The 17284-nt window shown below is 43.6% G+C and overlaps 1 protein-coding gene across 2 annotated transcripts; it reads left to right on the top strand.

Annotated features, from left to right (window-relative positions):
• Positions 1 to 304: 304 nt before the first annotated feature.
• Positions 305 to 16310, top strand: golim4a (golgi integral membrane protein 4a; the record flags this gene model as incomplete). Of its 2 annotated transcripts, none has more annotated exons than XM_079166267.1 (16): positions 305 to 509; positions 7396 to 7470; positions 7758 to 7807; positions 8078 to 8131; positions 8321 to 8471; positions 9190 to 9272; positions 9440 to 9523; positions 11165 to 11389; positions 11474 to 11704; positions 12148 to 12440; positions 13145 to 13221; positions 13331 to 13401; positions 13834 to 14058; positions 14207 to 14275; positions 14421 to 14513; positions 15562 to 16310. In XM_079166267.1, the coding sequence occupies 16 exons, from the start codon at positions 323 to 325 to the stop codon at positions 15727 to 15729; spliced, it is 2136 nt and encodes a 711-aa protein (XP_079022393.1). In that variant the 3' UTR covers positions 15730 to 16310. The 2 variants fall into 2 exon arrangements, with proteins under 2 accessions (XP_079022393.1, XP_079022392.1); XM_079166266.1 differs by having other exon boundaries at positions 323 to 509; positions 12163 to 12440.
• Positions 16311 to 17284: the final 974 nt, after the last annotated feature.

The raw sequence follows: 17284 nt of genomic DNA, 5'->3' as shown, positions 1-17284 counted from the left end.
TCGGGTTTTTTTTTTTATCGCTGCAGAGCAACGAGTTTTGACGTTTGGAAGTGAAGCAAAAAAAAATCTGAGCGGCGACTTTGAAGTCGCAGGGGGGGGGAGAGGAAGAGTCTCGAGTGGACGTGGCTATGCTAAAAGAAAACAATGTATCCATCGGTAAATATTCGCATTTAACGCGTGTTTTCTGCTTGGAAATGCTCGGAGAGTGAGGTGGGGGGGGAGGAAGAAGGGTTTCTTCACGTCTTCGTCAGGAGGTAAAAAAAAAAAAAAAAAGTTGTGTCGGGAAGTTTCCAGCAACGGAGGGGTGGGGTGGGGGTCCGACATGGGAAGCGGGGTGTGCTCCCGGAGGCAGCGGAGGATCTTCCAGTGTCTCCTGCTGGTCACCGTGGTGTGCGGGATGATGTACGGCGGCATGATATCCTACGAGATGCACAGACAGCTCAAGAGGACCGAGGCGACGGCGCTGAAGTACCAGCAACACCAAGAGTCCCTCTCTGCACAGCTCCAAGGTAAAAAAAAAAAACACACACACACAGGGTGGTGATGTCAGGGAAGCGTATTCAGGTGACTGAGCGTGAGAACTCTGTTCTCCTTTTCCGGGGAGGGAATGACACGCCAGACTCCGCTAACAAAACTTCAGTTTTATCGTTGTCGCGCTTGGTGTGAAACGCATACACCTGTTATTACACACTTGAGGGTTTAATACGGTGTATTACTAAGCATTGCTCAGTTCGGCGTCCCGTTAGCACCTTGAAACCTCTAAATGTAGTCCGTTTTAACCTAAATATACAGTGGGTGGATGTAGCACGCAATGCTGCAAAAGTTTACACTGTATCAACATATTCGCTTGTTTGTGTGTTAAATGCAAGAATGACTCCACTGGATTTGTTTGTCTGCCGTCTGAACTAGTTGACCTGGAGCTGTACTGTATAAGCCCAGCAGTTTGCTGAGAACCTGTCTTTGAACTATGACCTTGGGTAACCCAATCCTGTGATAAACCCGGTGCAGGTCTGAGCAGATTGGTCCGGAGAGTTTGGACAGGGTCTGTCTTTTGCATAAGCATACTGACAAGACTGAAACTCGACCCCACACTATACCTACAAGTGGGGTTTACTGCAGACTGTAGGTCGTGAAGCACGTGCACACGGTGCATAAACACACACCTGGTTGTAGTCAACTGTGTCCGCAGGCTCACCGCAACCGTACACAGATTGGTATTCTTTAAAAGTCACGAGGTCAGCCAGAACATCTGCTTCTGTCAGCCGGGGCTGAGGGAAAAGAGGGCCCAGTCACCTTGGTTTCAAGCAAAGGGTTTACAAAGTTACATACAGTATTGGCTTATTTTTAAAGCCATTTTAGGGTTTAGCCAGCTGGGTGCTGCACCGTCCTGATATTATTTGCAACACTTTGAATTTTGACAGAGCCGTTTCCTTGTCTTTCCTTATCTCTCTGTCAACGCATATGTTTTAGTCTCATGTTTACATACGGTATTGATGTAAACAAACCTATCATTGTGGACTAAAACAATAATAACTTATGTTTAGTTGTTAAAAAACATGTTAAAGATGGGGGACTGACGGATACAACTGACGATTATTTACATAGTATTGGTGTATTACCCAATGGTGAAACAGGCCTGCTAACATTGCCCGAAACCAAAGCTGATGTCTTCAAGAAGCTTGTTTTGTCTGATCGACTGTCACCCCGAAGTGATCACTTTAGTGGAACACAAGACTAAGAAAAACAGCAAATCTACTTTTAAAGATCTACTTTTCAATGAATCAAATAATCGTTTCTACTCTAGTTCCAGTCCTGTGTTTTGAATTTGATGGAGGCGGAGTCCAGTTAGTTTGCATTTGGACCAGAGGTTGTTCTTTACCTGCATTGTAGAGATCTGTTAGCAGAGTCACCAGTTATTAAGTGACACTCATGAAACATTATGACATTGACTAACATTAAAAACCACAACATTCACATTTGAAAATTATTACACAACAATGGACTAATATGTTTGCTTTATTGCCATGTTTGTAAAATAGTGACACACATCCACATTAGTTGACCTCCATTTAAAAACCTAACTTTTAGCTTCTTGCGTGCTCCCGCTCTACAAAAACAAATGAAACGGGATGGTCCTGAGGTAACATCCCAGATGTACTCCCTCCACATAAACACACTTAAACACAGTTGCTGTGCTGCTGACAGGATGTGAGGTTTTGTGTCATGCCATTATGCCATCAGTTTAAAATGTACAGCTGGGCGGAGTGCTCGCCCTCTACATGGCTCCATCTATTAGAGAACACTCGGTCTGTGCCCACATCAGGGAGTCTAATAGTGTGTCAGGGTTTAAGGCCAGACTCTGGACCGGGTAATTACATGCAGCCTTTGATCCACCTAACCAGTAATCAGGAAGTCGCTACTTATCAGAAATGTGTCATTTTAACCATGCTTTAGCATGCTTTTCTTATTGTGTTCACAAAGATATAGTCGGACGGGGGGAGTCAGTTGTCCCACATTTCACTTGATAAAAGAACAAACTACTTAAAGTAAGACATTGCACAAATCCCACCTCAACTGAATGTCTGTTTGCCTCGAGCTAAGCAGCTTCTTTCAGTCAGTTTCAGGTGGGACGTTACACAAATGGCTCCTATTTCATTTTTGCAGAGTGTGACAGTATCACGTGTCAACTTTACATGAAGTGGATTTTGCTCCGCTCCCGTTTTGCATCCCTCAACTTGTGCGCCACGCCCTTACTTTCATTGTGCAGCGATGGATCGCTCGGTCCCATCACGAGTTCCAGGCCACTTGATATCCTCGGCTGCCTGTTGATTGCTGTTTTTTTGTGTCCTATATTTAGAGGTGGGCCATAGCTCCGGGGGGGGGGTGGGCGGGCGGGCGAACCAGCTATATTGATTCACTGTCGCCCACAGTTGTCATTTAAAAGGATTAACTGGCACTTTGTGGTTTTGCATGCTCTCTGATAAATGTGTCTGGTGCATCACCAACACTGTCGTCGCCTCCTGTTTTATTACAACGAGCGCTCTTCTCTCAGCAGTCCATGAGATACAATGATTACTATTGTTCTTTGAGTTACAGATGTACTTTCTCCTCGGAGTTATCAGACTTGAATTTAATTTTTGCAACAAAAATGAAACGTTAAGGTTTTGCTGTCATCGCTCAGAATATAAAACAAAGGACCTCCATTTAAATAATACAACTAAATCACTTCTTTCTTTTTAGAATTCGTTACTGGGACTTTTGTAAGATGTTTGGTCCGGGTTTTAGAATGTCCAAATCTCTCCGCCCTTGAACCTTTTTGTCATGAAGTCCATTATCTGGTTGTCCCAAATCACTAATTTAGGATAAGATTAGATAATCCTAAAATGTTCTGTCTAGTTTTATGGACATATGGGTTTACTGGGTATAAAAGTACCCATGTGGGTTATATTTACTAGTAGGAGGTAGAAAGAAAGCCACAGGAATTACCAGGAAATTAGAAAATTGATGTGTGTGTGTGTGTGTGTGTGTGTCTTTTATACAGTATGTACTGTATGTTGTACTACACATTTGAGCTGTAGTGCGATGAAAGCGGTGAGGTGAACTTACAGAACCACTTGCTTGAAAATATTGTATTTTACTCATTAAAACAGCCGAGGCTGTTTATACAGGTTTTCACTTCTGTGACCTGATATGATCCTGGATCAGCTTGTGTGTTGTGGCCCAATGCCGGGCTTGACCTAGCTGTGGAGGGGATTGACTTGTGTGAGTCAGATAACCTGTTGGAGACAGTAGTCATTACCGTGTGTACACAGCTCAGGTACTCTGGGAGCTCTTTGATCAACGCAGGCGAAATAGACAGAGCACACACACGAAGCAGTCACACAACACTGTGTGCTTTATTGGACGAAGTTAAGATCTGCGTTGAGTGTACCGGGGGGGGGGGGGGGGGGGGCGACCAACACTGCTGAAAAACAATCTTGCAGCCAATTTCCTCCGTGTGATTGATAGCATTTCCCTGTGCACGCCACCGTTGCCAAATCTAACCAAACCAGTGTTCTCCACACCTTAAACCAGTAGGCCAGTGAAGGTCACCACCACAGAGGGCTCCCTTGTTCTCGCTCCGCCGATGCTCTTTAACCGCACCTTCAGGGAAAACGCTCATCGGTCCGAGGGGGGGGGGGACCTCAAACACGGAGCGCTCATTCCCATGCTCACTGAGGTCTGAACGAGATAAGGGCTGCTGTAAAGGCAGTTAGTGTGTGTGTTTGGAAGCTCGAGGGGATGTTGTTGCTTTTTTTTTTTTTTTTTAGGGAACAGTGGTCTGTACTTCATTACACATTTGACTGTGGGAACATTCATTCATGACTGGAGGTCTCCAGCTTTAGGTAATAAGCTCATTTTGAGGTTGTAGTTTTTTGATATTGCTTTAAAATGCAAAGAAGCCGAAACAAGAAATGAAGAAAAACAAAATCCATTTATTTCATTTGCTCTCCTTTCTTTACCTTCTCTTGACAGGTTTTTATAAAAAGTTGTTTATGTGTGGCACGTTGAGTTTCTGCATGTAAATTATGACTTTGCCTTGTGGGACTATTAGTGGGTTTTGATAATTCAAATGACCTTTTTTAGACTGTAGCCTCTTTGTAGCTGTTGCCCTGCTTGTCCATGTTGTCCCCTAGAGAGAGGGTGTGTGCGCGTGTGTGTGTGTGTGTGTGTGTGTGTGTGTGTGTGTGTGGGAAGTGGCCTGAACAGAGCTGACCTAAGAACAACATGGCCTCATCTTTGGCACAGAGGGTACAGAGCCTCTAATGCGTAGAATAAAACCTCCCTGTCCTCATGTATCTGGGCGGCCGTCTGATCAGAGAGGTTTAAAGAAGTCCATGCAGTCACTTCATATCAAAAGAAATGGAATCGTTTGATTTGTGCTTGTTTGAAGTTTGTTGTATTTAGCCATTTTAACAATTACTAAACCACATGTAACATGTTACTTCTGAAACAATCTTATCATGTGTAGTTGCAGCATTATACATCTTGGAAAACGTATTGTTTACAGTGGGAACCGGACAGAGCAGAGTCCATTGATGGCTCACTGATTACACTATAAAGGTCATAGTCACAAACAATTCAATAGCACATTTTATTGCTATGAAAAAAAGTGCTTTACAACACACAATGTAAATAAATATACAAGAATAAAGGTATAAAATAAGATTTGTCCTACAATTGAACCCTGGGGCACTCCTCATGTTGTCGGGGCTGAAGAGACACTGACACCAATTAAAGAACATACAGTCGGACCAATATGCTGAAACCCGCTGCAAGGCTGTGTTCAACGGACCAACCCGCTGCTGTAATCTGTTCAGCAACATGCCTTCCTTCATCCATGGCTTACTGTATCAAGTCTCTAGGCTTCACTTCAGCCCAGTAAGATGAGAATGGAGCAATCTCCAGCATCTGCATTCATTAAAAGGTCACATGTGACTCTGAGGAAGGGCAGATCCTGTGCTGTGATTTTTTTAAATAACCTGTAAACAGATGTTTGGAAACCTTCTATGGGGAGGATCAAGGCCAGGTGTCTAGAGGAGAGGCTGGGCACAGGTCGCTTTGAAATAGTTAAGGACGCAGTCGGTAGGAAGGGAAGTGCATATTGAGCAGACGAGGCAACCGCATTCCAAACTTCTAATAGAAACTGTGAGGGCATTACATCAGCTGGACTAGAAGAGGGTTTCAAATGAAGCACGGTGTCCACTGGTTTGTCAACGGACTCTGGAGGTGAAGTGACTTGAACACACTGGGAACAGGCAGGAAATGTGAAGGAAACACAAGTGGAAATCTTTGACCTGATACCTTTTTTAATTTAGTCAGGAGACGAGTTAAGCTATTTAGATAACCAGCGTGAATTTAATGTTTGTCCTTGATTAGTTTTAGGTAATCATAAGCTACCTTAATACCAAAGCTGTGTCTCATTCTCTCTCTGACAGTGTGTGTGTGTGTGTGTGTGTGTGTTTCCGTGACTGTCTCTTTCCCTTCAGTCTCTTCCGGTTTGTCTGTCTATCTTAACCCTGTGTGTGCTCGTCTCATCTGAGTCAGCTTTTCCTCTGTTTCACTCTCGCATTTCTTTCTTTCTTTTCTTTTTTTAAAATCTTTCATTGTTCCTAAATTTGCTTCTCTCTCTCTCTCTCTCTCTCTCTCTCTCTCTCTCTCTCTCTCTCTCTCTCTCTCTCTCTCTCTCTCTCTCTCTCTCTCTCTCTCTCTCTCTCTCGCCCATTTTCACCCTTCTCTCCTCCATAGTTTTGTTATCCTCATGGAATTACTGCCACACGATTGTGTGTCTCACAGTTTATCCCGAAATCTGTTGAGTTGGCACTCAAAAGGAAGAACAGCCACATCATCAGTTCGACTGCCCCCCCCCCCCCCCCCAAAAAAAACACAACCCAAGGCTGGAGAGTCAGAGAGAACATGTAAGAAACTGACGGTTGAGTCAGAGGCCCAGGACCACCACAGGGGATCGGTGCCAGAATAGATTGTCTTTAACGATCACAAATTGTGAATTTACAGTTGCTCCCTCTTTTCACATTTAAGTTGTGAGATAATAGATTTTTTTTGAACAAATGAATTGACGCATTACCAAATGTTTATGACCAAAGCGTCGGTGGGAGTGACTATTATTGTCACTTGGCACATATCGAGGTTACAGAATGCGTCACCTAAAAACTATTTTACCTCTGTGTGAGAATACTGTTCATGATGGCTACCACATGTCTGTTTGAATGTGAAGAGTATAACCAGCTTTTGTACAGTGTTTGATAATTGATATTCTGTTATCACTGGAAAGCATTTCGGATCCAAAACAATAATCCAAAAATGGTTAACTTGAAAATCAAGTGCAGAAGGTATTAAATAGATATATTGTTTAGTAATGAATCAGGCAAATTCTAGATATATAAATGAACTGAGAGCAGTTACATAAGCCTTCGCAGACCAGGCGCAGAGTAGAAAACATTGTGTGTGTGTGTGTGTGTGTGTGTTTGGAGAGACGACTGGCTTACAGTTTAAATAAGCATACTTAGACGCCATCCAGCAGGCGCTGAAGCAGCCTGAACCAAACTCGTAGTATTTGTAAATAGCTTTTGACCGACAGCCTTGTGAGGAATACCACAGCTTTGTGCCGATGGAGATCACAGTGCGGTTGAATAAACATCACACCTGGCTCTCATATCAAGCTTAAAAGGCACTTCCTATTTCTGTCCACCTCTCTGCACGGACTGTTGAAGCGTTTGTGGGTGCATACGTTTAGTGCAGAGCACATATTTGTGTTACAGCTCCCGTTTTGTTAAGTTGTTCAAACTCACTAAACCGTTGTGCTTTCTCTCTCCATCTCCTTCCCTCCATGTCCAGTGGTGTACGAGCATCGCTCCAGGTTGGAGAAGTCTCTTCAGAAGGAGCGGCTAGAGCACAAAAAGGCCAAAGAAGGTGAGAAAAATAACGTCTACGTTCAATTCTGACTCTTGAGGTTTATCTCCATTAAAAGGAGCTTTGGAAAGTTCACATTCTGAGACTGCACATCATTGGGTACAGTGAGTTATTGAAATGACGTGTTAATGAAATGAAGTGGGTTTGAGTTTACAAGGCATCAAAATAAAGCTTATAAGTCAGCATCATAGTGTCGTACCCTTTCTTTTTCCATCAAAAGCATTTATCACGTTAACGCACAATTTTCCATCTTGTTGAAAAAGACCTGTGTTGTTTCTGTCTTCTAGATTATCTGGGTTATAAACTTGATGCACAACAGTCACTGAACAAGGAGAAGGTATGTTTCCACACACGTATCACTTCTGCCGTGACTCGGCGTCTTTCTTTTCTACACTTTTATATATTGTGTCTCTTGTCACCCGTCCTCCCACCGTTTTACGTCTCCTTGCATTGCTTTGTTAAACACTGTCGGCGATAACTCACCTCTTCACCATTATGAGTTGAGACGGTGCCGGCGAGCCTGACCTACAAAGTCACTAGTTTCATTTTTTCCCAATAACTGCTGAAGTAAGAACATTTTTTTTCTTTTGTTTTTATGCTCAAACAGCAAGACTCCGGCAACAGATTCAGTTCTCTACACGTGCAGCATCAGATGCTAAAGGTATAAACCATTAAAATCCCCTTAATCACATTCTTACACTGTGTTGTTTTTTTTTGCTGTCATTTGTTACACACTCTCTCTGGCCTTACCGCATCCTTCCTCTCCTTGGGTTAAAGTGTGTGTGTGTGTGGGGGGGGGGTTACATTATATATTATCACATGATGACGCCGGTCTTCTCTACTCTGCCAGAACCAGCACGACGACCTGAAGAAGCAGTTGTATGACCTGCAGGAGCAGCACCAGGTCCAAGGCGAGGACCACAACCGGCTGCTGGACGAACACAAAGAGCACTACGAGAAAGTGCAGCAGGTCAAAGAGTCTGAGATCTCCCACCTCAAAGGTACAGACACAAACCTACAGTAGCAGCAGTGCGGGAGTGGTGTCATCAGTCAACATTTTGACTTATTCAAATACTGCATGAAGTAGTTTAAGGGCTTTTAGATATACATTAGAAAAAAGTGTTTTGGAGTAGTGGGAATATACAATTGTTCTTCTGTTGTTTCTTTCGGGGCACGTTTTGTTTTGTTTCTTATTTTAACTATTAGTGTTTTATTGATTCTGCTTTTTCTAAAGTGTCTAAGGTTTGGTCTTTTATCTCTGGAACCTTGTCAGCTTGTTGGCCCAAGGAGTACTGATGAAAATGAGCTTTAAGCTATAACTGGCACAACATATGTATTGTGCATTGTTCCTGCTAAATAAACAATACTAAGCTGACGTTCACAAATACCTGCTCCAGCTTTACACACAGCAGGTGTTCAACTAGATCTGATTCATCGCACTGTATTCTCCTTTTAATGAAGTACCTGTGATGAGATGCACAGGATAAGTAGAGCTAATGTAAAATATATATATATATATATTCATACATATATAGTTAAACCCGTCCTCTGCTTCAAGCCTTAAGTCATAACACAAGTCATAAGGTTTAAAAATAAATATAGATAAAACACAAGTTATTATTCATGCAAATGTGTTGAAGTAGAATATCGTTCTTGTGTCATGGGTTTCCTGTTCAGATGCATGCTTTCCGTTAATGCGTTTGCCGTTTGTGATCGCAGAAAATGTCTACAACCTGAGAGAGGAAAATAAGCAGCTGAGGAAAGCCCACCATGACATCCACACACAGCTACAGGATGCACAGGTCGGACTCAACCGGTTCTAGGATATCCGTGTCATACAGCGTGTGCTATTTGTGCTCCGACATGGAAGAAATAAAGTTGTCAGTCAGATCTTACATTTGACTTTATATTAGATATTTTGGGCAATAAAATGAAAGTTCAATCTTTTTGGTTGCACTTGTTTGTCCAGGTCCAGCATCAGAACCTGAAGTCATCCCACGACAACCTCGCACTGACACTGGAAGACCACAAGAGTGCGCTGGCTGCAGCTCAGGTAGGACGGCAGCAGGCCTCATTGTTTATTCCTGTCACTGAAGACAACAGCTGATTGATGCTGAATTGCTGCATCGCAAGTATTTTGCTCACGTAATTGTCTTCCCGTCAACTGCTGCAAATGTTATTGCCTGGTCTAATGAAAGGCTCTAGGTGAGATTATAACACATAGAGAGGAAGAAGAGTCTCATTTAAATTTGTCGTGCGAATGGGTTTGTGTGTTTAGCATGTTAGCGGCGGAGCTAACAGACACAAGGGCGGTGTTAATGGAGTGAAACAGCCAGGTGAGGGGGGGAGTCTCTGCTGCTGCTGTACAGTGTGTCAATAATCCGAATGAGCTGATGAAAGACAACTGGAGAGTCCTGCTCTGCATTCCTCTCAGCCAAACTTCATCCTTTTACTTTAACCTTCGTAGTAAAGCAAACCTTCGTAATAAAAATGTTTATTGTAGCGGATTGCGTAATCCCCAGGAGAGAAGAAGGAAAAAATGCCCCAGTTTTTGTTTGGTTTTTGGGTAATTAGATCAGATGTTTGCAGTTTCTCCCCACGACTGACCTTTTGAAATGCCTGAATGCTTTATTGAATACACAGTGCTCTGCTCTCCTCCTCTCTGTCTGCATTAATGGACACTCACTCACCGTCTTCTCTTCTCCCCTCTCTCTCTCTCTCTGTCTGTCTGTCTGTCTGCATTTGCTAATTTATTTTAAAGCCTGTCCTGTTTTCCATCACTGCGTCTGGTTGGACAGACACACACACACACACACACACACACACACTCTTTCTCTTACTCTTCTCCTGGGGGTTTGGTTTAGTCAGGGCTGTCAGAACAGTACATCTAAAGCACGTTCAAGCCAATCAGCCAGAACGATATAATAGAGGGAGTGGAGCAGGATAAAGAGAGGAATTTTTCAAATGTAACCCTCTGGCCTGGTGCGGTGTCCTTTTTAATGGTTTGATGGTCTGAACTGGAAGAAATGTCTGCATCGCCACAGCAAATCATGTTAAAATGTATCATTGTTCCCCAGATGCAGATATGTAGGTGGCTAAATAATGTTCGTTTCTGAATAATGACCTACATGATTACTACTCTGATGACTTTTCATTTGACCCATTCACATGTAATAGCGTACAGCATGTTTGTCTGTCTTCAGGGCTGGGTATCAAACCTCAGTACTGATTGAATTGTTCAGAAAGCTTTTTGGATGCGCGTGTCTTTATCCTTTGGCTGACTGAAATCTGTAACACAGAGGATTTAAACTTTAAGTCTTAAGTTTTAAATCCCAAAAGCTGGCATTTAATAAATCATCAGATTAAAAGTATTGTTTGCTTCAATAAGATATTTCTGTTTTTGTATCATTATAATTTTGCTATTTGAGTTTTTTTTTTCACAGCAGGACAGCTTAAAATAACATTAACAATTTCACAACTCTGCGTCTTTTTAAAATAGGAAGCAAGAGTATTGTAGAAAAGCATGTTCAATGTAATGGCCACTAGTATAGTATATATATATATATATCAATATCCAGCCTGTTCTTCAGAGGTTCACTCATGGGATTTTTTTTTATACTGAAAATCGAGCAGCATCACACAATTGTCCCAGGATGGTCACTCTTAGCCAACCTGTGCCTGTTGTTCCCTTTAGATGCAGGTGGATGAATACAAGCAGGTGAGGGAGTCCCTGAACCGGGTGTCTAATCTGAGACAGCCGGAACAAAACCCTGCCCCCCCCCAGCAGCCGCAAGCAGCCGCCGTAGCACCCGAGTCCCAAGTTCATGAAGCCCAGCAGGCCACAGTACTGGAACAGCCCCAGAAAGAGGAGCACGCCCACGAGGACGATCACCAGCTTCACCCGAACACCGAGTCCAAGGTAATGTGGGATTCTTTGGGGTCATACTGTTGGTGTAAAAACACACAAATCTGATTCTCATTTCTCCTGCTGCTTTGTCCTCAGCTGGACCATCAAGAGGAGGAGATCAAGTCCCACCCCACCGTATCCCAGCAGGAGGATGGAGAGGGAGAGGCTGAGAGGAAGAGGGAGCTGGCGGAGGAGGAGATGGCTCAAGCAGGACAACCTCAGAAGCTGGAGGAGGACCCGGACCAGCCACAGGAGGAAGAGGAGGAGCCAGAACAGGAACAGCCGGACGAGAACGCCCTGGACCGACAGAGACGCCAGCCACAACCGGTTAGCACTGGTGCAGACTACTCAGTTTCATCTAAACGGGGTTTAAAAACGGGCCTTAAACTGGCTTTAATTTTCTGTATCTCGGTTACTATTTTAAAGTGACTTGTATACATGTGGTGTGGCTGAAACTTTTCAAAGTAGCTGATTGGAGCAACATAACAAACCTTGTAATCATAAATGAGACATGTGTCCTTGCTAGCGCTCAGATTGAAGTGCTTATCATTTATCTTAAATCCCAGAGGACCTGGAATGAGTTACAACCTTTCCTCAGCGTTTACTTCTTTGATTAATGGCAGCTTGCTCATTATGCGTCGTGCTAATTGTTCTACGCCATCACTCTCATCTATTCAACTTTTCCCAAAGGATGAATTATACCTTGCCTCTACATTCATGTCTCAAATTAGCAACAGCTCTCTGTGTGTGTTTGATTTGCTCTCATCTAGTTGTCTCCTCAAAAGGGCCTCCATCCGGAGCAGCACCAGGAGGAGGCGGTGGCGCACGCCCAGGTGGAGCGCGTGAAGTCTGCCTACGAGCAGCAGCAGGAGCAGCAGCGGCTGGAGGCCCAGCGGACCGAGGAGCGCAGGCAGATCCAGATGAGGCAGGAGGCCCTGAAGGTCCAGAGAGACCAGGTGCTGAAGGAGAGGGAGCAGAGGCTGAAGCAGGAGCAGGAGAGAGAGAAGCAGCAGCACAAGGAGGCCGACAGGCGGGAGCAGCTGCTGAGAGAGGAGCACCAGAGGTCAGACTTTCCAATCAGAGCTGCAGTCAGTTGAAATGGTGCAGAAGGAGTTTGCTCAAGTTACCAAAAAAAATGAACTTTCACACTTTTGCTAAGCCAGTACAAAGGAGCTAAATGCAATTTCATTTGTCCTCTTGAAATCGTTTTTAAAATGTTGTTAATTTTTTTTTTTGCTTTACAAGAGTTAATTTGAAAAGAACAAAGTGAAATGAACGGGGTGTGTTTTTATCTTCAGTCTTGTTGCTACATCAGCTCAAAGGCCGCATTGGAGATAGAAAATCAGCGGCTCAGTCAACCGTGGCTCTCGGACATTTTTGTAATTAACTTTTTCTAAAAAAAGATGAATTAATGAGACTAGCGTTGCGTTGATTAACCTGAGCAATAACGAAATCTCCCTCTGGCAAACTGGAAGTTGTAGTTCATTGTTTGCCACTCGCCAAACTAATCGTTCTCTGATCCTGTCAGTAACACACACACACACACACACACACACACACAATAAAAGAGGAAACATATGATGCTCTGATTACATTTTAGCGAAAGCTCTATGCCGCGGGTCTCAATATGCATGATCATTTATCTACGTATGTGCAAACTAGACCAGTTCTACCACACAAATGATACATCTTCTACATCTAAACATGTATCAGTAGATGTATATTTCTCAACGTTTTGCTCTTCTTTCCGCCCTGTACTGTCATTAGGAAAAGAACCGATTATGAGAATATGGGGAACGATATTGTTGAAGGAGAAGAGGACCGTCACACTGACGATGAAGAAGGTACATCACGTCGGCAGTATATCACATCAAATATATTCTGAATGAACGTTTCTCACTGTCTGATGCTGTTAGAAGAGTTCACGGTGGACGTGTTTGTGTTCGTTAACAGACGCTCACATGATACACGAGGAGGAGGAGGAGAATCAAGAGGCGGATCACAGAGTGCCACCACATAAGCAGGTGACTGTCCGTCCCACTCACTGCCATCTGTTAACGTGTGTGTGTCCTCATCGTCTCACTCTCCTTTCAGCTCGTTCCGTCACTTCACGTTCACACCAGTGTATCATGTGTGTCACGTCCATTCAGCCGTCCATCCATCCGCAAATCGATGCTTTCACCCCCCACCCCCCCCACCCCACTGGCATCTTCATCTCCCCTCTATCCATCTTCCACTTGTCAGTCAACCCAGTGATCTGTTAAAGCTTCTGAATACCAACAAGGCCATTAATGCATCATTAGCGTTTTTATCTGCCAACATATTCCGTTATAAATCCTCCACGCTACTGTTTCATTGCATGCATTCAATGCAAATATTAACGCACTAATACCAATGTTATTGTACCTCTTCTTTACGTAAACCCTGTGTTGTTTTTACTCTCTTTTTTTCTGTAGGGTGGTGCTGGTGATCTGGACCCCGAGGACGACCCCAACAACCAGGGAGAGGACGAGTTTGAGGAGGCGGAGGACGACCGGCCGGGGCACAGGGTTGTACGAGAGGAGGAGGAGGAGGAGGACGTGATGGAGGAGGAAGAGGAGCCAGCAGCGGCAGCAGCGGTGGCCCAGCACAAAGACACGCGCTCAGGCCCCAAACAACCTGCCGTGGAGGAGGAGCTGGTGGTGAGTAACGAGGGGATGCGAGGCATGACGGTGGCATGACGAAACTGACTGAGAGAGTTTGAGATCCGGAGGCAGATTGGGGGGGAAGGGAAGAAACCTAAAGTATCTTTAAGTGGTGTTTAAACTTGTGTGGTTTGTGTGTGTTCAGTTGGCTGGAAACCCAGATCAACAGGAAGACACGCTGGACGACCAGTACCAGGAGGGAGCAGAGGACGATGTATGTAACACTCATGTACATATTGAGTAAAGTAATGCGAGAGATGAGAGGGAGTAAAAGAGGGAGCACAGGAACAGACTTGCCCTAATGACACACCATTCAGTTTTTTGTGTAATTCTGTCTTCTCGTTGTTGGTGTCCTGAAGGTCCAGGAGGACATAGCTGGTGGACAGAGGAGAGAGGAGGAGGTGGTGGAGGAGGAAGGAGAGGATCCATATAACGAGGAGAACATAGAACAGGTGGGTTATTCTTCGGGGAACCAGAGTTAGAGGATTTCTAGCTATCTGTGCGTTTTTGTTCCCTTAATCCCAAACTGGTTGTGGTTCAAAGCTTAGACGGCATCTGTCGTACGCGGTAAGATGCTTTTGGTACCACATCCGGAGAGTAATATTTACTACGGTGACGTATTCGCTGTAGTGGCTACACAGGGATGAAGGTGCGTGTGCATGTGTGATGCCCCTGTAACTTGAACCTTTGCCTGTGCGCGTCCTGGTAAATGTGGGAGATCGGGTGTCGAGTCACCAACCGGGTTTGGTTTAATTTTTCCTAAAATGAAATCTGTTTAAATGGAGAAGCTCACACACATTTCATAACTCTGAAACAATACAGTCATGTCATATATTTACTTGTTTACATGACAAACGCTGGGTTGGTCTTAATATTTCTAAGAAATAACTTGAAGAAGTCATATGATTCAGTTTTGAGTAATATACAAAATAAGTGATAATCAGCAGCCCACCTTGCTGATGTGTCCTTGCTCAAGACATTTGACTCCTTACTCCCTTCTGTAACTGACCTCCTGACATTCATTTATTTATAATCCCTAGTTTTTAGGTCCTCGGTCCACTCGCCTCTTTAACCGACTGGCGTTTCATACTCGTGAGTGAACGTACTTATGTTTCTCTGTAATTTGAGCTCAGTCGAGCTTTCACTTCATTCAGCGTCATTCATCCACCGGTGCATCTCTTGGACCTTTGCACGAGAGTCACTGCTTCCATTTATTTACAAAAGAATCAAAATCCTGTGAGTTCTAATCTTACGGACAGATTATCAGAAGAAACCCCCCCCAATAATAAAAAGTTATTTTTGTAATGTCTACTTGGTTGTCTCTACTCCTAAAGTGTGAAATGACATGAAATCTGAAATGAGTTTGGAATGCCACCAGACTAAGACGTTAACATGAATTCAAATCTTGTGATTTCTACAGAAGTTAAATTGTGTCATGAATACCTGTCGATGTCTGAAACGATCATCATCCTCTTGTTGTGTGCTTGTGTTTTGCTCCAGGATGACGTAAAAACCAATGAGGGACCAAGACACGAGGGGGGAAAGGAGGGGGATTACAGAAAAGAGGCCGAGAATAACGAGGAAGAGCATTACGAAGAGGAAGAGGAGGAAGTGGAGGAGGACACGGCTGGTCGAAACAAGGGAACCAATCGGAGGGCCGAGATGTAAGACGGAAGCAGACAAGTCGCAGTGCCTTTTCGGCTGCCCTTAGAGCCTGTCGGGTCTTTCTTTCCCTTGTTTCCCCAGAGGAATAAAACCAGCCATCCATTCACAATCCCAATTAGGAAAATTGGGTTATTATGCCTGGAAGATAAGATGCCATTGCGAACTCTGTGGGGATGGAACTGAGCATCTCTCACTGTGGAAATGGACAGAATATGTCGGGGCGGAAACCGGATGCGTACTGTATATTTCTTTTTTTTATTCAATTGCTTTTCTGTCTGCCTGATTGCCGGCCTGCTTCTGTTTCTTTTAAGAGCAGACAGGCAGAGAATGTATTTCTACCATGTGCTGTCTTTTGAGTATGTGTAAAGAAAGCAAAGATAAATGATGTTATTCATGTTCAGGCCTTTATATGTATGTGTTATGCAAACGGCTGTATACTTTATAGAGCTCAAATTTTAATCTTGCATTCCAATCGATCGAGTCGTTTTCTGTTATTTATTGTTGATTGTAACAATTCTGACAATCGTTAAAAAGAAAAAAAAAAAAAAAAAAAAAGGTGCAACATTTTTTTTATTTCCCCCGACTGAACTAGTTTGTGTCATAATAAGCTTTTACCAACTATCTGAAGCCGAGGAGTATTTTCACTGGATGTTGCCAGTCCAAAAGACATTGAGTGCTGAAAGTGTCACACTGACATGTGCCTTCCAAACAAACCATTTTAATAGGGCAGGAGAGAGAAGGGTGTAGAGGTTAGTGCTGAGCCTTAAACGGGGCTTTTTCATGTCGACTGCTGTCGTGAATTCAATTCACAACCCTAATGCGATTTCCTGCTAAATCTTTATTCTACTGTACCATGTATAGTAAAACAAATGTTGACAATTTGTACTATTTCCCCCGGCAGATATATTTGATACAAAAGGTGGGATATTGATTGCATTGAACGGTGTGTGTGTGTGTGTGTGTGGGGGGGGGGGGGGGGAATAAAGATGTCAAAGGATTGTTGTCTGATGCAGTTTAAAGTTGACAGTAATCAGTCTCCGGTGGAGGCTGGAGGGGGAAAGTACCTGGAGATACTCGCCCATAAGAGGAATACTAATACAGCAAAGTATTAGGTCGTTGTAACTCAAACCCTAAAGTCTATCTTAGGATGTTAGCTACCATTTAGTCCGTTTGAATGTTTGTGTAGCAAGCAGAGCTTTCCTCAGAGTGGTTTATTTTTACCCATAGATAGTTTTTACCTGTCCGTGCTGCCTGTGGGGGGAAACCTGAGAGGAAAAAGAAACTGGATGAGCAACATAATGTGACTCTTTGCTGAGAGCACGGGGCTGCAGAGCAACACTGGAGGCAGGATGAGTAAGTATGTGAAAAGATATTTAGATATTTTTAGAGGGGTTCTAAAATGAATAGCGGGTTGGACCAATGGTGTTGGTGGCATTTTGCTTTTATGCCATAAAGCACTCTGTAATTTGTTAGTAAATGCTCTTAAATTTAAGTGTATTATTATTATTTAGTGTCAGCCATGAAAAAAATTAAAGTCCAAAGTCTCTACAAATTGAAG

The sequence above is a fragment of the Pholis gunnellus genome (genome assembly GCF_910591455.1).
Source record: "Pholis gunnellus genome assembly, chromosome: 9".
NCBI lineage: Eukaryota > Metazoa > Chordata > Actinopteri > Perciformes > Pholidae > Pholis > Pholis gunnellus.
Note: the sequence above shows the minus strand (reverse complement) of the source record. Positions and strands in the feature narration are given on the sequence as shown.